The sequence below is a fragment of the Taudactylus pleione genome, unplaced genomic scaffold (genome assembly GCF_031769625.1).
Source record: "Taudactylus pleione unplaced genomic scaffold, aTauple2 ptg000085l, whole genome shotgun sequence".
In the NCBI taxonomy this organism is placed as follows: domain Eukaryota; kingdom Metazoa; phylum Chordata; class Amphibia; order Anura; family Myobatrachidae; genus Taudactylus; species Taudactylus pleione.
In genome coordinates, this window is record NW_028284487.1 from 14,601,291 (window position 1) to 14,627,029 (window position 25,739).

A 25,739-nucleotide genomic window follows, 5' to 3' on the forward strand; every position below is an offset into this window, starting at 1 on the left:
GATAGTCCCATTACTTTTGGCCCCTTAAAAAGTGGGAGGTACATATAGAAACCGTTGTAATTCCTACACCGTTCACCTGATTAGAAAGGAATTACCCTCAAATTAAATCTGAAAGTCTGCAGTTAAAGCACATCTTGTTTGTTTCATTTCAAAGCCATTGTGGTGGTGAATAGAGGCCAAAATATGAAAATTCTGTCAATGTCCCAATATTTATGCACCTGACTGTATATACACACCCCACAGCAGGGAATTCACATACTAGCTATTGTAGCAGTTTTTTTTTTACAATATAATCAGACTAGTCTGCATAGACTTCTTATTAAGTAGTAGTTTTAATTATTGTACATTGTTACTTTTTATGCATATTATATAAAGAACTATTTCTAACTTTACATCTGGTGTCTTGATCTTGATTTTTGCCATGTCCAGTCATTATTAATTAATTAATTTTTTATTAGCGCAACACATATCTTTTGTTTGTTTTTGTGATTGCCTTGGTAATCTCTCTGGGGTTTACACAGACTCTTTGGTGTATGCAGCTATCTATATATATATTATTAGTTTTCATTAGCGCCAAGCTGGGATTTTTTTGCAGGTTTATTAGGATAACCGTGGTAATAGATATGTCTGGGGTAGCACAGAATAAGCTGTTTATGTAACCAGAGACAGAGACAGTGATGGTATATAGGTACTTGCACCATGAAGGAACGGGCTGCATATCTGTGCAGTACATAACAGAGCAGGGGTGTGGGGGATGCACATTTGCAGTAACTGGTGCCTGACCAGCATCAATACAGTGCAGGGGAAAGCGCTGGAGCACAGTCCTGTCTAACAAATTGCAGATTGACCAAAAAGCTGTGCTACGAAATAAATCTATAGCGTCAAAAAAAAAAAAATAAATAAATTGTGAATACCATTTTGTTTTCATTTCCTGATTTAATAAGTATACAGTATTACATTAAACAAAGGTTCTGTAATATTAACAGAAAAAGAATTGTGGATACCAAATACTTTTTTTTTTCATTTCAATTTATGAAATTGTGAGTTATTTGAAAAAGTTAGAGCGCCAATAATTCGGCCACCATTATATATTTTGTACAGCAACACACACTTTGGCATAGGTTAATGTCTAACATCACATTTACATTTGGAAGAAGACAACAGGGCTGTTTATGACTAATGGTAGAATGTTGCACTGCAGAATTGCCTACATATTCCTACTGTGTGATACAAGTAGACTGAGACTATTTCCTCTAACAAAGGAAGTGATTTATTCTTTCCTATGTCAGAAAGTTTTATAATAATTGACGCTCTCTTTGCAATTCAAATTTCCCAAGATAAAAATGCAAAGGAAATAATCTGAGTTTAGAGAATGAATGATTTGACTTTTACAACTTCCTAAATCCTTTTCTGGAGCAGAGGTCTTCGGATGATGCGAGTTACGTCAGTATGTCACTGCTGCTGCTTGTTTTTCATGGTCCAGACATTGAAACTGTTGAGTTTAACCTCTGTGTTAGATGTTGTTCCTTGAAAAGTTACTATAAAATAGAGCAAAGAGATGCAGATTATGGAACCACAAGTCCCAGCATGCTCCATAGGGAGAGTGTCCATAGGTTTTATAAGAGCTAAAGGTAAAAGGTTGATTGTTTTCTAGTCCTTGGCATCTGCTATAGTTAATGATCATATTGTCCTGTAACCAAGTCCCTATATCTTGCAGACATGTTCTAGGGATGCTGGTATTGTTCCACCTACTGTAATATTACCATTTATGTCCCATCAAGAGGCACAGGAACAAACAGAGTTTAACAGAAGTTTAATGGAATGTAAAGAGATCTGACAAAGGAATTCAACTGAGGAAGATTGTTTATTATTATTATTATTATTATTATTATTATTATTATTATTATTATTGTCTGTAACACTATTCATGTTTTAGCTTTACATGTTTTGGTTTTTTTTATAGGGTTTGGGAATTTTTGCTGATGGGAAAAATGCTGCCTGAAATTTTTTAACCCAGTATCCAAATAGATAGTTTTTTTTTATTTATTTATTTTTTAATTTTTTAGCAGCTGCTTAAATGCTCATGTGACAACTCAGAAAATATAATTTATGAAGCATTTAATTTCTTTTTAACAGCTGTTGGAGCAAGAAATCTGCTCAGTGTGACACCCTCTGGGCAAAACCCATCTAGTTCCCACTGACAGTGACCGCATGTTTAACTAAAAGCACACAAGGAAAAAAATGCAGCATAAAAAGTGCCCCACGGTGCCAACCTTACATCTCCTTATTAAGTCTTATCTTTCTTACCTGTCTGGCAGCTTATTATCTCTGCTAGTGCTCTGAGGAGATATTTTATCTCATCAGCCTCTTATTATTTTTTTTGTCTGAAACTTCTCCTTCTCAGCGAGTCCCCTCCTTTCCCCTGACGCACAGATTTCCTTATCCAAGCTCTATTTAGCAAGCACATCTTTATCTATTGTTTCTGCTGAGCTTATTGTTTTGTGATGTATTAGTACCACAAACTCAGATATTTAGCAGTGCTGGAAAATATCTATGTAACAACATAATAATTATAATAGAGTATCACAATTAATGTTGGCTAAGTAAAATCTTTATGCTGGATACTACATGTTAGTAGAATAACGCCTATAGTAGGACTTATGCGTGAAGTTGTCTGTTTAAAGGTTCAAACACCTTGTTTCTGCCATTTGACAGGTTGGGGACTGAAATTGCGCAGCAACCTTACCAACCATTACTTATTACCAGCTCTTTCTATAGTGCACATACCCCGCAGCGCTTTACAGAGAATATTTGCCCATTCACATCAGTAGCTGCACCAACGGAGCTTACAATCTACATTCCCTACCACATGTACACACATATACACTAGAGTTTTGGCTGGAGCCAAGTAACCTACCAGTATATTATTGGATTCAACCATGAATACAATCAGAGATAAAACAATATTATACAATCCTCTTTAAATGAACTATGACATTTTTTTATATTTGGTAACATTTCCAATCGCCAACATTAATATGAAGCAGCAGCTGGTCTAGAAAATAGTGATATATTTTAGAAGACAATATGCAAAGTTGAGACTCTACTTAGGCTTCAATGCATGACATAGAATGGATATTATCACAGATACAAATATATATATATATATATATATATATATATATATATATATATAAAATATTAAATAAACATTAGAATACAATACAATTCTGGTTTAGATGTTCCTTTAATACAATGAATCCTTAGCAGCAGATGGAAAATCTTATTCTAGAACCAACACAGATTTATAGAAAACACCCGTGAGGTGCAGGTAATCACACAGGCTAAAGGTGCCCATCCACTAGATGATTAAATGGAACGATAACGATCGTTCAGTCGGTTGCAAAAATGTCTAAAACGACCAGCGATGTGCGTGCCCGCTGGTCGTTTAGACATCTATCATCGTGCAAACATGCTGGTCAAACTGACGATAATGTCAGTTTGAGCATGTTTGCAGATGATTGATGAGCCTACACTGAATGACTGCTTGTTCAGTGCAGGCTCATCACAGACTGACAAACGACTCCACGATTACAATGTCGTAATTGTGCAGACGTTTTCATGTCTGCTAGTGGATGGGCACCTTTATTGTCTGCATAGAATATATTTAACTCCATGGACTCCTCAAAATCTGTGGCACCCCATCAAGACCCTACATAAATGTTAAGTAATAATCTGCTTCCTGCCACTGTCTAATACAAGCCATTATATAACTGTTTTCATTGAGGTTCAGGAACTCTTTGCACTGGCTTTCTCAGTGGCGGTGGGCATTAGGGGACAGTGAGTACTGTGGCAGGCTCAAGGCTTGAACTAGAGACAGCACTGAGGTGAGGTAACTGCCAGTGGGAGCAAAGCTGCACGGTGTGTGTGTGTTACCCGATTCTCAGCGGTTCTTCCCAGTGACTGATAGCCGTTAGTGGCTAGACGGACAACCAAACAGCATTATTACAACTACCTTATGGAAATCAGCTGACAGGAGCGAGGTCTATGAAACACATGCAAACACAGCCTCACCCGCTATCCCCACTGCTCAGCCATCAGTTCTGATTGTGACAGTCTGTATTAATGCTCCCCGGCCAGGCTGCTTCATTCTTTCCCTTTCCAAGGCAGCTGCAGAACTGCATATAATACTTACAGTCAGGGACTGGTAATTGAGAGACTCGACCAGCTGGGTAGGTCCCACATCTTCATGCCCCTGCTATTTTCACAGGGAAGTCCCAGTATGACATTGCCTCTGTATGTACCAGTCACATTAAAACTATACAACCTTGCAGGCAGGACACAAATATACTAAAATTATGAATCAGATTGCATGAATAACAATTGCCATGAAGGAATAGTTATCTGTCAAATAAACTAACCCGGGCAACGGAAAGTGCACTGACTCTACAGAGAGCACTGAACTTTATTACTAACAGTCATTTACATGCCTGCAGTAACTTTACTTGGGTAAATAAGAAAATTAAGTTCTGAATATACTTTAAGGGTAAATTGTTGTTGTAATCTTGTTCGTATTGGGGTATGATGGGTAACACCATATTTAATGTAAACAGTTGCATAGCAATCTGCTACAATATGCATGTTTTTTTGCAATAACATATTAGTTTGCTGCTTCATCTAGATGCAAAGAGTACTCAGTCATTCCAGTGTCCAGTATAATAAAATATCCATTTTGTTGAACGGGTAATTTATTTGTTAATGCATAATTGCTAGGATTATAGATTGTTGTGAATCAAATCTGCACTATTTATTCTATAATAAACTGAAACACTAATTTGAAGCAAAATTAGTGACTATTATGCCTGTACATCCCTCCTTACCTCTCTGAGCAACCAAGAGAAACCAAGAAATCTATCCTAACCTGGTAAGATTGAAACACATCACACCACACTTGTACAATACCTGTGGGGGTATCACAAATCCAATTCAGTGGTCAGGACAGATGGTGATCCAGAAAGTAGACAGGCCTAAAGTAAGGCTAGTTTCACACTTGCCGGTTTTGACCGGGCAGCAAAAATCTGCCCGTTTTTTGCCGGGTGTGAAAAATAGTGGTGGCTGAAAGCAGGTGCCTTCTTTGGCACGGCACGGTTGCCGTGTTACAGCAGGGAATATCCACTGTGCACGACGCCTGCCGGGCCGTGTCCGTCCCGTCCCTGCATGCCAGGGGTGTATAGGGAACAATGTTTCCTTTCATACACACTGGCTTGTGCTGGCCGGGCTTGTGCAGTAGCTGCTGCTGCGCATGCCCAATAAATAAATAAAAAAACACATTAAAAGCTTCTCAAAGCCGCTGCTTGTGAAAGACACTGAATAAACCCTGCCGGCCAAAACCGGCAGGTGTGTAACTGGCCTAAGGGTCAGGACAGGTGGTGATCTAGGAATTATTTCAAGTTCAAAGCAGAGGTCAGAACCAAGATAATGCATTGCAAGCAGCTGTTACACAGAAATAATGTGACTACACCTACATAAATTACAAATGCAGAAGTGCCAAATTATAAAAAAATCAAACATATTTAAAACCCTATATCTGTGTATGTACCAGAAAAAAGTGCTCATCTGATAACTGTGTTCGGGAGGTTTGATACGGGATCCCGACGGAGTTTGGTATGTATTCTAACCCTAACTCTCCCGCAGCCTAACCATAACCATCCTCTCCCGCAGCATGACCCTCCCCCTAGTGCCTAAACCTAATCCTCACCGTAGGGATTGTGACAATCTGGATCCCGACTACATCCCGTGTTCAGGATATCTCTAATATACTTGGCTGTATGAGATGGACATACAAAGAAATGGAAATTATATAGTGTAGCATGTTCAATTGATACTTCTATACTAATTTTTTAATTGAAAATTCAAAAAACACATCAGACAATCTGTATGTGACTTCAAAAACATTTTTCAATTTTTACTCCCACAAAGGCCATGTCTTTCAAATTTCAGCAATAATTTGTATACCTCAAGTTAAGATAATTATCATAGCACAGTATGGCTGAAACATATTTTAATTGTAGATAGTCAGCGAAAATTTTACTTGGTTCTTCAGTAATTTTGACTAGTAAATCAAAGTTTTCCTGGAAAGCTCAGATCTCGGATGTTTTGGATTACACATAATGTATTTGCGATCTAATTTATATCTTACAATGTTGTGAGTTTTACCATATAATGCACAAATTACTGGCAATAATGCTGCCCCAAACAACAAAAGTTGAAGGAACCCCATCTTCAGAAAACACAAAAGAAATATGGATGTTCGTGCTATTTGGTTGGCGTTTCTTGTCACTTAGAATGTGTACATTATGACCATTCATTAGAGAATTGTACTGAGATAGAATCATATAACAATAAAAACATTAGAACACAAATTAAAACAATATAGTACAATAATAGTACAGATAATTGGAAAGGTATAATTCCAACTGTAATTCTCTCACCATCGATAGATGACGTGGTGGGCTAGTGCTTTCGATAAGCATATGGCCCGGGGCTCAGCAGCTCAGCACCACCGAGCTGCTCCCAAGGCCGAGGCAGGTCAGACCTGCTGCAAAGATGGCCACCGATGTGCGTCTATGTTAGCGATATTTACGCAGATATGCATCGCCACATGCAGTTAAGACAGCAGTGGGTACGAAAACACAGCTGTGATCACATTAGCGTCCATCTCTGAATCAACCCCTCAGTCCCTTGCTGGCTAGTGTTTGGGTAGATTGTTATTACCCACACTTCTACACCAAAGAGTCTGCATCCACTGGAACGTGTAAATACCACTCCTATCCTGTGTGCTGTGCCTGACTGTGTATAGAACCTGCTGGAAGTCCTAGGCCTATGCAGACTGGCTGTGACAGTGGTGACACAGGCGCCATGTTTCACTACTAATGAATAATGGAATACTGGTGCGCAATGTAGCCTGCGTGAGAATTAAGTTGTACTACTGAGCTGCCACATTACGTGGGACCTGCAACCCACTAAAATGAGCAATGTACAAAAGAAAAAGGAAAGTGTAGCACTAGTAAACAACAAAACAACAATTTATTAAACACAGATTAACATACGTGCACATAAACATGTAATAATGAGCCTGATAATTATATTTGGGTACGAGCTGCTAAAAGGTAGGGGTGGTATGAAAGTTCCTTCAATACAAATTCCCTAACATGTGTTAGTCCAAATGGAATTTGAAAAAAATGGAAGGATCTCACCCGGTATACACAAAATCGTCAATGTCCAATCCACTTTGTGAAGATGGAAAGTTCCAATAATCCACTATCTATGTGGCACAGGAGATTGTTAAAGATGCAGGTGAATAGAGTGCATAATTGGCCTGGAGGGTGCTGTGGTGTAATTTCCACTCTGGTCCAACCAGCTCACCTCAGCCTGAGACAGTGTCTTTAAGTATATTCTCCGTTAGGGTCTCCTGAGACTGCTCCTGTCATGTGAGGTGCCGGCAATATTCCAATTGCTGCGGTGGAAAGGACCAAGGGTTAACCGCTGGTTCCACAGTCCCCCTCTGCGTCGGCAGTAAGCCTGTTTATCTCCGAATAGGGCTCCCATGTATGAGCTGCAGTGGTTCAGTTATATTGGGAGTCAGCCGCCAAGGTGTCTCTGTATGCCCTCCTTCTGATGAAACTGGGAGAGAAAATTCCGGAGAAACGCGTTAAGGTGTATGGGCTATGATCCTTTTTGCTGCTATACCCAAGATGCATTGTCTACTTTTGGCACCTTTCCAATCTATACATCATGACACCTTGGAGAAATTCAGCCGGGACATCCCGTGGCCGCATACAGAGACACCTTGGTGGCTGGCTCCCAATATAACTGAAGCACTGCAGCTCATACACGGGAGCCCTATTCGGAGATAAACAGGCTTACTGCCGACGCAGAGGAGCACTGTGGAACCAGCGGTTAACCCTCGGTCCTTCCACCGCAGCAATTGGAATATTGCCGGCACCTCACATGACAGGAGCAGTCTCAGGAGACCCTAACGGAGAATATACTTAAAGACACTGTCTCAGGCTGAGGTGAGCTGGTTGGACCAGAGTGGAAATTACACCACAGCACCCTCCAGGCCAATTATGCACTCTATTCACCTGCATCTTTAACAATCTCCTGTGCCGCATAGATAGTGGATTATTGGAACTTTCCATCTTCACAAAGTGGATTGGACATTGACGATTTTGTGTATACCGGGTGAGATCCTTCCATTTTTTTCAAATTCCATTTGGACTAACACATGTTAGGGAAGTTGTATTGAAGGAACTTTCATACCACCCCTACCTTTTTGCAGCTCGTACCAATATAATTATCATGCTCATTATTACATGTTTATGTGCACGTATGTTAATGTGTGCTTAATAAATTGTTGTTTTTGTTGTCTACTAGCGCTACACTTTCCTTTTTCTTTTGTAAATTGCCATGTTTCACTACATACACAATCGCAGCTGACAACAGATGCACGCCGTGAAAACATCCATGACACCTGCATTTTTATTGCCACTCCCCATTACCTCCCACAAATGGTCCCTTCCTGTCATTCACTCTACGATAAAAATCCCAGTGTGGCCACAATACATGCCCAGTGCGGTTGCTGCAGATGCCCACCCTGGCAGATTTCAGTGAAATAGCCCTACCTCGGCAATAAGTTCCTTCAATGGCAGCCTAAGGCTAGTTTCACACCTGCCGGTTTTGGATGGCTGGGCAAGACGATAGCCGTACGGGTCTTTTCAGGCACTCAGTGCCTTTCACAAGCAGCGGCTTAGAGCCGCTTTTAATATATATATATATTTTTTTGTTATCTACTAGGCATGCGCAGCAGCAGTTGCTGCTTCACAAGCCCAGCCTGCACAAGCCAGTGTGTGTGAAAGGAAACATTGCTTCCTATACACCACTGGCGTGCAGGGATGGCACGGGCACGGCACAGCAGCCGTCCTGCTCAATGGATAATCCCAGCTGTTACACGGCAGCCATGCCATGCCCGGGCCGTGTGAAAGGATCCAACTGCTTCCCTGTTTATCTTTTTTTCACACCCGGCAAAAATATGTCAGGTGTGAAACTAGCCTAATGCTGCAGTGAGAGATCTCTGTGTCCTGCCTGTAAGCCTTATTGAGCATGCGTGTTGAGTAATGTGTGCATGCTGACATCATAGTGCTGGCTGGGTGAGCTCCTGAATAAGATCTGTACATGCGCAGTGTGGCATTGATGCATGCACAGATCTCAGACCATCGGAGATGTGCGTTACCATTAAGTTAACCTATATCTTTGAATAAGGCCCTTTATGTCCCCCAGATAGGTCACAGGACAAAGACTATAAAATTGTTTAGACAAATAATTACCCTGCATCTGGACAGCAAGTAATGGGTCAAATGTAATAGGGTGAGAGATTAGAAAATGTGAGAGTTTAGCAGTAATCTCTCACACTATTACATTGGTCGAGTTTTATCTTCAAAATGGGAAAACATCTGGATCTGAGAAATCTTGAGAGGTTTTTGGGTCTAAAAAGTTTTCATGTTCTCAGACTCTATTACTGCTAAAATCTCACATTTTCTAAACTCTCACCCTTTTACAGTTGGTCTAATAGGTCACTTCTAGTGCTGCATGTTTGATAATTACAGGACATCTTTTATATATACATTATGGTTATAGGAAATCTAATAACTCATGATGGTTTCTGCACATAATCACGGTAGCAAGGTACAGATTTTGACTCTGCACAGGGCTCTTAGAAATAAATTTGTAAAAATATTGTGTATGACCAACATGTCTTTACACTGAAGTGACAAAAGTCATAGGATAGCAGTATGTAAAGCTAATGGTATTTTGCATAACTGTATTGTGACGACTTAGAAATGCCCAGACCTGCATCAGTTGTAATCTGACAACTCGTGAGTCAGTTTGAATACCGGCTAGGCTGCTCATGCCAAGGTGACGTGAATTATTGGAGTTCGAATGGGGCATGATAGTGGGTACATGACGGATGGGACATTCTATTTCCGAAGTTGGCCGGACATTCAACATTCCTTGATCTTTGGTGTCACGTGTGTACCGGGAATACCTCATGGAAACTATGATCGCATTACATTACAGTGGCTGAGCACAGGTGCTTAATGATCATCACCAACAGTGTGCGGCCAAAATTTTCCGTGGTAACAGACAAGCCACACTGGCTCAAATCACATCTACTTTCAGGTAAGGAGGTACCAGACGCATATCCAGCAGGTCAGTGCAGCCTGTTTTAGTTTCCATGGGATATGGGAGCAGAAGACCCACCAGAGTGCCCCTGTTAACACTACGACACTGGACAAAGCGCCTCAAAGGGCTTATGACATTGTTAATTGAACCCAGGAGGACTGGTGACATGTGGCATGGCCTAATGAGTCATGGTTCCAGTTGTTTCAGGCTGATGGTAGGGTTTGGCTTAGAACCCATAGATCCCACTTTTCAACAAATCACTGTGCAGGCTGGTGGTGGTTCCATAATGGTTTGGGGTGTATTCATGTGTCTTGCGTTGGGTCAGCTGGTCCACTTAAACACGTAATTAAGCAGTTACCGCTACATTGCATTGCTTGATGACCATTTGCTGCCCTTCATGTAGCCCCACAACTATGGAATATTCCAGCAGGATAATGCACCATGTTATTAGTCCCAAGTTGTTTCGAGGAGCATTCTGGAGAGTTATGACAAATGGTGTGGCCACCACGATCGCCTGACATGAACCCAAGTGAGCATTTATTGAGATGTGGTGGAGATGACCATTCGCATCCAAGATCCTGCACCTACAAGTGGGAAGCTATCCAGACAACATGGGTCAATATCTCTCCAGAGGTCTTCTGTCCACTTGTGGAATCGATACCACGTCAAGCTGCTGCATTTCTTTGGGCTAGAGTCTGTACGATACTAGGCATCTAGCCCATGACTTTTGGCACTGCAGTGTAGATTAGCTTCATATATGAAGGCAAGGTTACAGTGAGTTGGTGGTGCTCCCTTGAGGCAGTGTGTGTCCAATATTCCAAAGAGGAGAAAGAAGACTCTTTTTTGGGGCACTCTTTTCTGTGTGGCACTCAGTGTGTAATATAAGACATATAAATGAGAGAATGTATATATGAAATTCTCTACAGAGAGATAAAAATTTTCAAATTGGGTAAGTAGTTGTCTGGTTGCGGCCTAGGATCAGCCGTTGCTCATCTGTGCGCTGACTTCCCCTGATCTCCCGTGAGTCAGACGTCAGGTGCGGCAAAGGCTAACGCGCTGAGTATTATACTTAGTGCCATTTGAACTGCCTTGGACTGCTCCGTGCCTGGTTCCTGTGGTTGCCGTCATGGACGCGGCCATGACAGTCTGCATCACCTGACGACTCTATACCCAAAGGTAGCATGATGTGGTCAGCTGACGCTGTCCACCAATGATCTGCTACTGCAGGGGATAAAGCCAGACTGCGGACCACAGGAAGTTGCCTGAGCAATGTTGTCGTTTTTAAGGGTCGGCTGATGCTGCTTTGTTGCAGGTGTGTCCTTGTGTTACTTCTGTGATTTCCACTGCTGACTCTTGTGCTCCAGTGTGTTCAGAATATCTCTCCTGTGTTGCAGCAATTACCAAATCATTGGGCTCCAGTGTGTTCAGAATATCTCTCCTGTGTTGCAGCAATTATCAAAGCATTGTGCTCCAGTGTGTTCTGAATATCTCTCCTGCAATACATACAAATTACTGCTGACAGCGGCAGGCTGACACGGCTGAAAATACCGATTGTCCCCAGGTAAGTATGAACTAACCTAACCTAACCCCCCTAACCCTCCTTAGGGGTGCCTAACCCTAACCTTCCCCCCAGTGCCTAAACCTAACCCCCCCTTCCCCGTCACCTAAACTTAAGTCCCCCGGGGGTGTCTAACCCTAACCTCCCGGGGGGTGCCTAACCCTAAGTCCCCCCGGGATCCCTAAACCTAATCTTCCCCCCCTCCCGTGGCTGTCCGCAGCGGCGTCCGGCATCACTCCTATTGGGATGCCGGGCGCCGGTCTCCCGGCGTCGGTAAAATGACCGATGTCTACATCTAGATGCCGTCATATTACGGTCGGGAAGCCGGCTGTCGGTATAATGTCAGCCGGCTTCACAATTGCATACCTCTATCCTGTGCTTGGAGCAAATGTAAATTCCCCGGTGCTAAAGAGCGTCCTCTGACATATCATCTGTGTGACGAACATTCGCATTCTCACTGTGCCACGGTGCATCCGTAACCTCTCTTTAGCGTACATTGCACATACCAATCCTCAGTGCCATTGTGCCTCTGAGATCCTCCGGTGTATACATTAAAGTAGCAAGGTTCTCTATTCCCGTGAGTACCAGTTACCTGATCAAAGGACCGCGGACCTGCCAGCTGGATGCAGCTAAACCCATATCCCGCTTGGAGGGGTCACTGGTGAACACCTCCAAGCTGGTTAGACTCCGCACCTTTGGTCAGGTCTTGCCAACAACTGGTACTCGTGGACGAGGAGACCTTGTGTACAGGCCCTATCAGGGGAGTCTTAAGAGAGGAGGGGGCCCATGTGCACTCCCCATGCGGGGCCCCCTCCTCTCTCCCTGGTGGCTGGCAGCCGACTGATGTGGCTGGCCAGCCACCGGAGCATTAGTAGACTCGAGGCACTAGAGTGTGCCTGGAGTCTACTGCGCTTGCGCAGAACACCAGAAGATGGCCACGGCGGCCATTTTTCTGGTGTTCTGAGCAGCGCCGACACCCGACGTGGGACCACGGACAGGTAAGTTTAAAAAAATATGGGTGCAGTGTGTGCGGTGCGGGGCCCCCCTGGATCCATTATAGATACGCCACTGGGCCCCATGTCTCAGATTTCCTCCTTAGCCCAGATCCTAGCTTGCACCCCTCAGTGGGGAATTCCATACAGTCGGTCTTGAAAGTAGTCCTGTAAATGTTATCAAAGTTTATACTGAAAAATAGGCGAAATATGTGATGTGACACTGATCAATAGCGATAATTGGATCTTATATAAAAAAAGAGTAATTCAGTAGCATCACAAAATCCCAAAAAGATATATAACTTTATAACACAGAAAGTGTCACATAACATACACCTACATGGACATTACACTTTTATTTATTGAGTATTCGATTTTTTAAGGATGATGAAAATTGTGTTTGGGAAACTCAGCCAAGAGGCTTTGCCTGGAATTAATTTAAATGAAAAGTCCATAAAATACAATGTAGGCCAATGTCTTTTTGGTCTAATGTAACTTAGGAAACAATAAGCAGATGTAAATGTAATGACAGAATTTTCTTTGCAAATCTTGTCTTGTGCATAAAAATAAGGCATATCTTATGATATATGGAAGTCACTGGGTCACATTGGCTTGACATAGATGTGCTCTGGAGTCCCAGCTGTCAACGATCATCCTATTCTGGACCACAGACACTGGATCTCAGCTTGCAGAGAATCTAATGATGCAACATTAGCCCATGCAAAAGGTTATAGTTAACTTGGCTACAAAAATCAAACTTTGTGCCAGGTCTATATTATTTTGTTCTATGCTTCATTAATGAATAGTCTACTCTACACCCTTTCATATTTTTGCTCTAAATTCCTGCTCTGACATAAAACCATAAATAGCATAGTTTACTTTCCTACTAGATTTTCCTATTGCCATATCCATTGTGATATCTGCAAACATGGCAGAATAAGGTGAAAACTGCATGCGAATGTGACTAGTCTTGTTTTGCAGCAGTTTGCATTTTTCTGAGTATCTCCAAGCTTCTATATAGAGGTCAGTCTGATAGGGCGTTCCAGTGGTTCTCTCCTTTCTGCTCCATGGAGCTGGGACACATGCCAGTTTATATATTGTAAAATCCACAAATTGCTTCTGCCCATGCCCACACTACAGGCCCCATCCATAGGTGATGTGCTCACATCTGACTCTTGTGCCCAGAGTTGCAGGGGAAGGAAGGGGGAGACTAACATATGAATACAGTAAGAGTGTGTTCACCTAATAGTGAACCAGTATAGACCCACACATAGACCCAAATACTCCTGTCAGCCGTACACATACACACTATTGGCTTTCTCTGATTGGTTGATAACGGATTAATCTCTATACATGATATGTGCTGCCGCCATAGCTATTGTATATATTGGATGAATTTATTGTATTTTTGCAAGTTTTTTTTTCTATTCATACACAAGAGAAGAGATATTCCTGCTTTTATGGGGGCGGGGGGGGGGGGGGTGTTTATGTCCATAAATACAGTATTTGTTTGTACAGCTTAGCACAAGTCTGCATCAGCAATCCCCATTCTCTCCAGCATTTATCAATGCCCTGATGATTTCTTCTGCTCCTATACACTTCTATCTGTTCTAAGCACGGTCTGTCATGCCACACAGACATGCCAAACAGGCTCATATACCCTTATCTCTAATCTTCCCAAGCTCCCAGTAAGCCAGATGCCATTATAGTGCACATCATACCTATAGATGGGTAATGGCCCCCATACAGCAGCCATGTATTGGGCCAATTCACAGATTCCCTGACGCCAGGGTCAGAGTATCGGTAAAGTCCAACATGTTGGATATCCCTGATTTGCCAATCCCAGCCCAAATATGATTGGGTTCAGCAAATCGGGGATTTTGTAACAAAAATAATTCCAGATTCTCTGACAGTTTGGCAGTCATCGATGGCTGCCGGTCGGCATTTCTGACTGGTGGATCAGCGGTTCTGGTCCAATCTGTGAAACGGCTGTCTGATGTATGGGGGCCTTAAGTCTTTAAACTCTTACTTTCCCACAATCACTTATTTGATCTGTTATCCAGTATTTCAGATCAGGGTGTGCTGATTTAAATCAACTTGATGAATCACAATTATTTAGGTTTGGTGACGAACAATGCCTTTTCCAGCATGATGGAGCACCTTGCCATAAGGCAAAAGTGATAACTAAGTGGCTCAGGGAACAAAACACTAAAATGTTGTGTCAATGGCCAGGAAACTCCCCAGACCTTAATCCCATTGAGAATTTGTGGTCAATCCTCAAGAGGCGGGTGGTCAAACAAAAACCTACAAATTCTGACAAACTCCAAGCATTGATTAGGCAAGAATGGGCAGCCATCAGTCAGTATGTGGCCCAGAAGTTGATTGACAGCATGCCAGGGCGAATTGTAGAGGTCTTGAAAAAGAAGGGTCAACACTGCAAATATTGACTCTCTGCATAAATTTAATGTAATTGTCAATAAAAGCCTTTGACACTTATGAAATGCTTGTAATTTTACTTCAGGATACCATAGTAACATCTGACAAAGGTCTAAAAACACTGAAGCCGGAAACTTTGTGAAAACCAATACTTGTGTCATTCTCAAGACTTGTGGCCATGGCTGGAGCTGGTAATGAAAATATCCTGGTAGCAGTAGAGCAATTGCTAACAGCTGCAGCATCATCAGCTTCAGTAGAAAGAATAATTTCAACATTTGGTTTGGTGCAATCAAAACTGAGGAACCGCTTGTGTACTGACAAAGCTGCAAAACTTGTGTTTCTTTTAAGGCTTTCAATAAACCTATTGTGTATACTTATTCAGATGTAGAAATCAGGCAAGGCAATTGCCAACTATTGTAACTTTTAACATCATTGCTGTTTCTTTCCTTTTGCAGTTTGTGTGAATTGTGTGTAGTTTGCTGTGCCATGCCATGATTCATGGTGACACTGTCAAGTCATTTAATTTAAATATAATAAAGTTACAGTATTTTAAAAGAACTTTGTATTATTATTGGTTTATTTGTTTACTTGATCATTTTTTATAAAAATCCAATTTAAATTAAAAAAATCTGATTAATAATAAAAAAAAAAATCATGATTTTTTTTCACACCATTACAGATTATTTAGCAAAGTAATAAAATACTGTAGGGACCTATAATAGAGTTAAATGTAAAATTGCAAGTTTTATGTATTGATTGGCAATTATGTTTCTTTGGGAGGGGGTGAGTGGTATGTGTATTATGCTAGAAGCTAAGTGCAACTCTAAATCTATGTATAGCTTAATTCCCCACGATGGGACTCCTCATGTCGGCGTTACAAGGGGGCAAGGCCACGCCCGGTGGAGTATGACATTTTGGGCACGTGAGTGCATGTCACATCCCCATTTCTCATCATGCTGGGGGCTTGCCCAGTGCCCCGGGAGTTGATGGGCAGCCCCAGCCTCTCTCTAAACAGTGTGGATGATATGTGCATGCTATGCAGTGCAGTGTGAGACAGTGTCCTCTCAACTTCCCCCACCAGCGGGACACTGTGGCCCCCTGGTGGTACAGTGCCCTAAAAAGCGCGACTTTCACGCTGAAATCGGGATGGCTGGGATGTATTTAGGTACATCCTGCACAAAAAGCACCTGTCATTCTCAACTCGGAAACCCATCGGTACAGTGAAGATTGTTGTTCACTATGTCACAAGTGGGGACAGAGATCTGGTAGTGTTCAGAATTCTTTATCACTCTTGAAACCATACAAGACTTGTCAATGGTTTGGGAGTACTTAGGAAGCAGGGAAATATCAGGATCCCACAGCGGCAGCAGGGTGTTCGGATATCAGTGTAACTCCTGGTTAATGTCTAAATAGGATACGTACTGTTTGCAGTTATGATTATAATGTTAACAAATGTTAGGTTTATAAAATTCTAATGTTAATTTGAGAGAAATAAAACCTATGTTCAGTAGAACCCTGTGAAGTGACTATTGCGGGAAGACAGGGACTTTATTCAGTGTTTAGTAATGTGATTTGGGATTCCCAAACATTGGGCCTCGGCTCCATTGCTATCATAGTGGAATATGGAAAGAATGTACCAATGACAGCCTGAGGCAACCCCTTGGTATATTCAGGTTTGGGATGGAAAACCAGCCCGGGAAATTTATGGGAGCAGCCCTAATTGGGGCGTGGTCTGATGAGGGGGCGGGATCACTCCTCATAGGGCCTGATTCTGAGTTGGACACAGTTGCGGCCTTCCTTGTGTCTTTTGCTGCAGTTCCGTCTGTGACTTTATGCTAATGCAACTACAATGCCCCTCCCTTGTGTACATCCATATGTCTGAGGACCTTATTCAGAGTCGGTCGCGAGCGCTGAGCGCTCGCAACCGACTCGATGTTGGTCCACAGGGCATGCGCATGACGGAGACTGCTCCGTCGTGTGCATGAACGGGCCCCCGCTAACGATGGATCACCCGTCATTAGCGGACTGACGGAGCGAGCTGTTGATGTTGATTGACAGCTCGCTCCGTTTGCTGGGCGGGCAGGAGGCGTGCCCGGCAAAACGGAGGCGTTCCTTTTGGAACGCTTGCCATTTAGTGGGCGTCCCCACTGACATCATCAGTGATGTCAGTGGGGAGCTTCCTGCTCAAACAGAGCAGGAAGCTCCCTGGGGCTTAAGGTTGACGAGACCCTACCCTAGGGTCTCGTCGTAAGCCCCGATGGTTGCGATGGTCTTGACCATCGCGACCATCTCCCTTAGTGGTCGTTAGAGCTGTGGGTGTTAACCCACAGCCTAACGACTGACATGGAGGCGGCCGTTCAGGATGCAAGCGGCAGACCTGTTTCTGAGCGACCGCTTGCATCCTATGACCGCCTCTGAATGAGGCCCTGAATGTGCAAGGACTGAGACGCCCACTATTAGTGTCTACAGATGCTGCAGTCATGCTTTGTGTGTCTTTAGATGCCACCATCGGTGCAGATCATCCGTATGAGTATGGCCTCCAATGTGAACAATTCAGAGCATCTGTACGCAGCCACTTTCAGCAACCCACATGCGACTCTAGAGTAACATGGCCATACTGCGCTACATCTGCATCTATTAAGCCTAAAACCTGTAACTGCCAATCACATTTCTAATTTACTTCTTTGTGTGTGCATGTGAATAAGTACTGCGACTCTGTACCAACACCATCAGGATGTATATGTGGTGCAAATCAGATTAAAACATTGCTCCACTGCATCCACCATTGTCACTGCGTCTGACTCAGAACCAAGCCCACAATGCTGTATACCAGTGGTTCCCAAACTGTGTGCCACGGCACCCTGCGTGCCTTAGCTTGGTGGACCAGTGCTGGTATGAGGGATCAGATTAGATTCCTCCCAGCATGCCCCGCAGATGCCGCGTCACTCTGCGCATGTGCAGATGGCCTCTTGGGTCATAAACCCAGAAGTCCACGGCACAGCACAGATCGCAAAGGACAGCTCTTATCAGAAGAGCTGTCCTTTGTGGTACTGATCGCATATGTTAGTGCATATGTGATCAGTACCAATGTGATGTCTGGCAGGATGTACTCTGCAAGGTTAGTATAGCCCGCCCATAGGGTAAATTCAATTCTTATGTGCGGCATCAAAGCTAATGGGCACCTCATGGGGCAATTCATTTGCTGATCTGTCAGGCACCTATTAGCTGTGGGAGACATATTTCTTTTCTCAGCCTCCTGAGGTAGCGAGAAGAAATGTGTGAAAAGTCTGTGGTTTGAGTGCCCAAATGGCAGGACTGGTGGGGTAATTGGAGGTGGTGGGGTGTGCAGGAATAATAACTGATGGTCTTACTCATCAGTTGCATTGGTCTGACTGAGCAAGTAATAGTGGTTGGGTGGAGTGGGATCTGGAGGCATGATGAGCCTGGGAGCAGTATGGAAGCCAGTGACAGGAGATGAGGAGGGAGGGGGGAGCCAGGGCTGGTGCTAGGGTTTTCGGTGCCCCCCTGCAAACTATAAATTTGTACCCTCCTATAAATGCATCAGGAAGTGAATGATGCTGGGGAGAGACAGTGGGTGACAATGGGGAGAGGCAGTGGGTGACAGTCAATAGGTGACAGGAAGTGGGTGATGCTGGGGAGAAGCAGTGGGTGACACTGGTGAGGGAATAGAGGGTGACAGAGAGGGAAACAGGGAGAGGGAGTGGGTGACACTGGTGAGGGAATAGAGGGTGACAGAGAGTGAAACAGGGAGAGGGAGTGGGTGATGAGAAGCAAAGAGGCAGAGGGTGATGGGGAGAGGGCGATGTGAAGAGGCAGTTGGCGATGGCCAGAGAGTGACAGCAGAGGCAGGAGGTTACAGGGAGAGGCAGTGGGCGACCAGCTGAGGGTGACAGGTAAGGAAGGGTAATGGATAGAGGCAGTGGTAAGAGAGGCTGGTGCAAACAAAAGATGGGCAGAAAGGCTGGTGCAGACAGGATGGGCAGAAAGGCTGGTGCAGACAGAGGATGGACAGGAAGGCTAGTGCAGAGGAAGGGAAGAGAGACTGGCAGAAAGGATGGGTATAAAGGTTGGCACAGAGAGGAAAAAGTCCGTATGCTTGCATAGGCAAGAAAAGGGTTGAGAGGCTGACATAGGCAAGAACAGATAGAGGAGAATTATACCACTTAGACACCTTATGTGTCTCCACACGCCACTTCATGTGCAGAGACCGCACATTCCTCCACAAGTCACTCAGACCACCACATGCAACTGTGACCTCCCCCTCTTACAACAAATACCACACTGACCCTCCCCACATATCACAACGAATACCCTATTATTGTCTCCAATCACTGTTTTTCCTAAAAAAAAAGTCTCACCTCCTAAGAGCTCTCTGTGGATGTAGTAGGTTCTGGGTCAGGGTGGCAGCTGCTTTATCCACTGTCAGGTGGTGCACTCTGACTCCTTCTCCAACCTCTACTTTCTGACGGGTCAGCGCGACATGGGTGCTGCACACTAGACTAGCCTGCACACAAAAACCCATTATGTTTATGGTAAAGGGAATGATGGAGTCAGGGTCGGTCTGAGTCACAGCACCCCTCATCACAGCACCTCACAGCACAGCCCCCTCATCACAGCACCTCACAGTACAGCCCGCTCATCACAGCACCTCACAGTACAGCCGAATCATCGCAGCCGCTCACAGTACAGCCCCCTCATCACAGCACCTCTCATAACATAGCCCCCCTCATAGCACAGCCTCCTCATTGCAACACCTCACAGTACAGCCAATCATCACAGCACCTCACAGTACAGCCCCCTCATCACAGCACCTCACAGTACAGCCCAATCATCATAGCTGCTCTCATAACATAGCTCCCTCATAGCACAGCCTCCTCATCGCAACACCTCACAGTACAGCCCAATCATTACAGCACCTCACAGTACAGCCCAATCATCACAGCCGCTCACAGTACAACCCAATCATCACAGCCGCTCACATAACATAGCCCCCCTCATAGCACAGCCTCCTCATTGCAGTACCTCACAGTATAGCCCCCTCATCACAGCACCTCACAGTACAGCCCAATCATCACAGCACCTCACAGTACAGCCCAATCATCACAGCACATCTCATAACATAGCCCCCTCATAGCACAGCCTCCTCATCGCAACACCTCACAGTACAGCCCAATCATCACAGCACCTCACAGTACAGCCCAATCATCACAGCCGCTCACAGTACAGCCCAATCATCACAGCCGCTCTAATAACATAGCCCCCTCATAGCACAGTCTCCTCATTGCAACACCTCACAGTACAGCCCAATCATCACAGCACCTCACAGTACAGCCCAATCATCACAGCCGCTCTCATAACATAGCCCCCTCATAGCACAGCCTCCTCATTGCAGTACCTCACAGTACAGCCCAATCATCATAGCGCTCACAGTACAGCCCAATCATCACAGCCGCTCTCATAACATAGCCCCCCTCATAGCACAGCCCAATCATCACAACACCTCACAGTACAGCCCAATCATCACAACACCTCACAGCACAGCCCAATTATCACAGCCACTCACAGTACAGCCCCCTCATCACAGCACCTCTCATAACATAGCCCCCCTCATAGCACAGCCTCCTTATCACAGCACCTCACAGTACAGCCCAATCATCACAACACCTCACAGTACAGCCCAATCATCACAACACCTCACAGCAAAGCCCAATTATCACAGCCGCTCACAGTACAGCCCCCTCATCACAGCACCTCTCATAACATAGCCCCCTCATAGCACAGCCTCCTCATCACAGCACCTCACAGTACAGCCCAATCATCACAGCCGCTCACAGTACAGCCCAATCATCACAGTCACTCTCATAACATAGCCCCCTCATAGCACAGCCTCCTCATCGCAGTACCTCACAGTAAAGCCTCCTCATCACAGCACCTCACAGTACAGTCCCCTCATCACAGCACCTCACAGTACAGCCCCCTCATCACAGCACCTCACAGTACAGCCCAATCATCACAGCACCTCACAGTACAGCCCAATCATCACAGTCGCTCACAGTACAGCCCAATCATCACAGCCACTCTCATAACATAGCCCCCCTCACAGCACAGCCTCCTCATCGCAACACCTCACAGTACAGCCTCCTCATCGCAACACCTCACAGTACAGCCCAATCATCACAGCACCTCACAGTACAGCCCAATCATCACAGCACCTCACAGTACAGCCCAATCATCACAGCCGCTCTAATAACATAGCCCCCTCATAGCACAGTCTCCTCATTGCAACACCTCACAGTACAGCCCAATCATCACAGCACCTCACAGTACAGCCCAATCATCACAGCCGCTCTCATAACATAGCCCCCTCATAGCACAGCCTCCTCATTGCAGTACCTCACAGTACAGCCCAATCATCATAGTGCTCACAGTACAGCCCAATCATCACAGCCGCTCTCATAACATAGCCACACTCATAGCACAGCCCAATCATCACAACACCTCACAGTACAGCCCAATCATCACAACACCTCACAGCACAGCCCAATTATCACAGCCACTCACAGTACAGCCCCCTCATCACAGCACCTCTCATAACATAGCCCCCCTCATAGCACAGCCTCCTTATCACAGCACCTCACAGTACAGCCCAATCATCACAACACCTCACAGTACAGCCCAATCATCACAACACCTCACAGCAAAGCCCAATTATCACAGCCGCTCACAGTACAGCCCCCTCATCACAGCACCTCTCATAACATAGCCCCCTCATAGCACAGCCTCCTCATCACAGCACCTCACAGTACAGCCCAATCATCACAGCCGCTCACAGTACAGCCCAATCATCACAGTCACTCTCATAACATAGCCCCCTCATAGCACAGCCTCCTCATCGCAGTACCTCACAGTAAAGCCCCCTCATCACAGCACCTCACAGTACAGTCCCCTCATCACAGCACCTCACAGTACAGCCCCCTCATCACAGCACCTCACAGTACAGCCCAATCATCACAGCACCTCACAGTACAGCCCAATCATCACAGTCGCTCACAGTACAGCCCAATCATCACAGCCACTCTCATAACATAGCCCCCCTCACAGCACAGCCTCCTCATCGCAACACCTCACAGTACAGCCCAATCATCACAGCCGCTCACAGTACAGCCCAATCATCACAGCCACTCTCATAACATAGCCCCCCTCACAGCACAGCCTCCTCATTGCAGTACCTCACAGTACAGCCCCCTCATCACAGCACCTCACAGTACAGCCCAATCATCACAGCACCTCACAGTACAGCCCAATCATCGCAGCCGCTCTCATAAAATAGCCCCATCATAGCATAGCCTCCTCATTGCAGTACCTCACAGTACAGCCCAATCATCACAGCCGCTCACAGTACAGCCCAATCATCACAGCTACTCTCATAACATAGCCCCCCTCATAGCACAGCCTCCTCATCGCAACACCTCACAGTACAGCCCAATCATCACAGCCGCTCACAGTACAGCCCAATCATCACAGCTACTCTCATAACATAGCCACCCTCATAGCACAGCCTCCTCATCACAACACCTCACAGTACAGCCCAATCATCACAACACCTCACAGCACAGCCCAATTATCACAGCCGCTCACAGTACAGCCCCCTCATCACATCACCTCTCATAACATAGCCCCCTCATAGCACAGCCTCCTCATCACAGCACCTCACAGTACAGCCCAATCATCACAGCACCTCACAGTACAGCCCAATCATCACAGCCGCTCACAGTACAGCCCAATCATCACAGCCACTCTCATAACATAGCCCCCTCATAGCACAGCCTCCTCATTGCAGTACCTCACAGTACAGCCCCCTCATCACAGCACCTCACAGTACAGCCCCCTCATCACAGCACCTCACAGTACAGCCCAATCATCACAGCACCTCACAGTACAGCCCAATCATCACAGTCGCTCACAGTACAGCCCAATCATCACAGCCACTCTCATAACATAGCCCCCCTCACAGCACAGCCTCCTCATCACAACACCTCACAGTACAGCCCAATCATCACAGCCGCTCACAGTACAGCCCAATCATCACAGCCACTCTCATAACATAGCCCCCCTCACAGCACAGCCTCCTCATTGCAGTACCTCACAGTACAGCCCCCTCATCACAGCACCTCACAGTACAGCCCAATCATCACAGCACCTCACAGTACAGCCCAATCATCGCAGCCGCTCTCATAAAATAGCCTCCTCATTGCAACACCTCACAGTACAGCCCAATCATCACAGCCGCTCACAGTACAGCTCAATCATCACAGCCGCTCTCATAACATAGCCCCCCTCATAGCACAGACTCCTCATTGCAGTACCTCACAGTACAGCCCAATCATCACAGCCGCTCACAGTACAGCCCAATCATCACAGCTACTCTCATAACATAGCCCCCCTCATAGCACAGCCTCATCGCAACACCTCACAGTACAGCCCAATCATCACAGCACCTCACAGTACAGCCCAATCATCACAGCACCTCACATTATAGCCAAATCATCACAGCCGCTCTCATAACATAGCCACCCTCATAGCACAGCCTCCTCATCACAACACCTCACAGTACAGCCCAATCATCACAACACCTCACAGCACAGCCCAATTATCACAGCCGCTCACAGTACAGCCCAATCATCACATCACCTCTCATAACATAGCCCCCTCATAGCACAGCCTCCTCATCACAGCACTTCACATCACAGCCCCCCTCAGAACAGCCCCTCACACCACAGTCCTCCTCACACCACAGCCCTCCTCACATTACAGCCCCCACACATCACAGATCTCTTCAGCACAGCCCCATCACACCAAAGCCCCCCTCAGCACAGCCCCTGACATCATAGCCCCACTCAGCACAGCCCTCCTCACATCATAGCCCTCCTCACATCATAGCACCCCTCACAGCCCTGCTAACATTATAGCACCGCTCACAGCCTTCCTCACATTATAGCCCCCTCACAACCCTCCTCACATCAAAACTCCCCTCACATTATAGCCCCACTCAGCACAACCCTCCTCATATTATAGTCCCCTCAGAGCACTCCACACATCTTAGTCCCCTTGGCACAGTCCTCATCACATCAGAGCCCCCTAAGCACAACCCTGCTCACATCATAGCCCCCTCACTCAGCACAGCCCTCCTCACATCATAGCCCCCCTCATAACCCTCCTCAACAAAGCCCCTCACACCACAGCCCCCAGTAGCTAACTTACCTGTAGGGTCCTGCCCAGCAGGGACTGACATCGGCAGCGAGTACTGGCGATGACAGCTGCGGACTGGCAATGACAGCTCAGTTGCATATCTGGAGAACGGGCGGGCCAGCAATATATGTGTTGTGACCTGCCTGCCTCTGAGGAGAGGGGAGAGAGGAGAGCGAGGGGAGAGAGGGGAGGGAAGGAGATGGGACTAGGGAAGAGAGCGGAGGAAAGGCGACAAGAGGAGGGGGATGGACCCGGCCAGTGGGAGGGCAGCCGGCAATAGCAACACTAAAGTCAGCTGCAGCAGGCAGGGAGAGGGCCTCTCTAGTCTGGCGCCTCCCTGCAATGCAGAGTTGCAGGCTTTGCTTAGTGTGTTGGACCGGCCCTGGGGGGAGTCCCAGCAACTAAGAGACACTGGCAGCAGGAAGAAGCTACAGGTTTCAACCAAAGCATCAGCAATGCTGGGTTTGGGCGGCACAGCAGAGCTCCACGTGTCCGCATTGCCAGGGGCAGGTGGGTGGACACTGGACAGCACAACAGGGCTCCAGAGCAAGGTAGCACATTGTATATGACTCACAGTGCCACTTCCGGGTCCAGTCGAGTCCTGCAGTCGCTGCTCTTCCCCATTCTCGGCTTGGTTACAGGCTCAGCCAAATACCCGGCTCCTGCGCTGGTGGGCGTGGTGGCTGATGGACTCATGTGCTTCGCAATGGCCCATGGGAGGAGCTGCTGCAGCAGCCCTCCCGTGCCCATTTCATATAGTACTGCTGATTGAGCTTCTGCGCATGTGCAGAAGCTCATTCATAACTGCTGCCCGATCGCAGCTGAGCTGAGCTCCGATCACGGTAACGGCCATAAGAGCAGCCGGCTGGCGGTCAGTGTAAAGTGGCCCATTAGAGGGGAGATGGGACCGGCCCAGCGGGGACTTTCCCGGTGGACCAATCCGCCCCTGGGTATATTTACTGAAGTGCAGGTTTTTAGAATTGGAATTGTTCCCAATAGCAACCAATCAGATTCTACCGATCATTTATCTAGCACCTTCTACAAGATAATAGCTAGAATCTGATTGGTTGCTATGGGCAGCAACTCCACTTCTAAAAACCCACAATTTAATAAATATACCCCTTAGAGAGACTTGATAGGTAAGAGCGCTAGACTACCAAACATTATCATATGAAGAGCATTGGATTTGTTGTCTTATAGTTCTAATAATTGCTATATGAATTAATTATTATTACATATAA

The 25,739-nt window shown here is 45.6% G+C and overlaps 1 protein-coding gene across 2 annotated transcripts; it reads right to left on the minus strand.

The window, feature by feature from the left end:
* Positions 1 to 1,069: 1,069 nt before the first annotated feature.
* LOC148532064 (uncharacterized) lies at positions 1,070 to 24,993 on the minus strand. 2 transcript variants are annotated; one of them, XM_088468439.1, is made up of 3 exons: positions 24,511 to 24,993; positions 19,608 to 19,753; positions 1,070 to 1,538 (listed from the first exon to the last, which is right to left on the minus strand). In XM_088468439.1, the coding sequence occupies exons 1-3, from the start codon at positions 24,595 to 24,597 to the stop codon at positions 1,514 to 1,516; spliced, it is 258 nt and encodes an 85-aa protein (XP_088324565.1). In that variant the 5' UTR covers positions 24,598 to 24,993; the 3' UTR covers positions 1,070 to 1,513. The 2 variants fall into 2 exon arrangements, with proteins under 2 accessions (XP_088324565.1, XP_088324564.1); XM_088468438.1 differs by lacking the exon at positions 1,070 to 1,538 and adding an exon at positions 11,602 to 11,735.
* Positions 24,994 to 25,739: the final 746 nt, after the last annotated feature.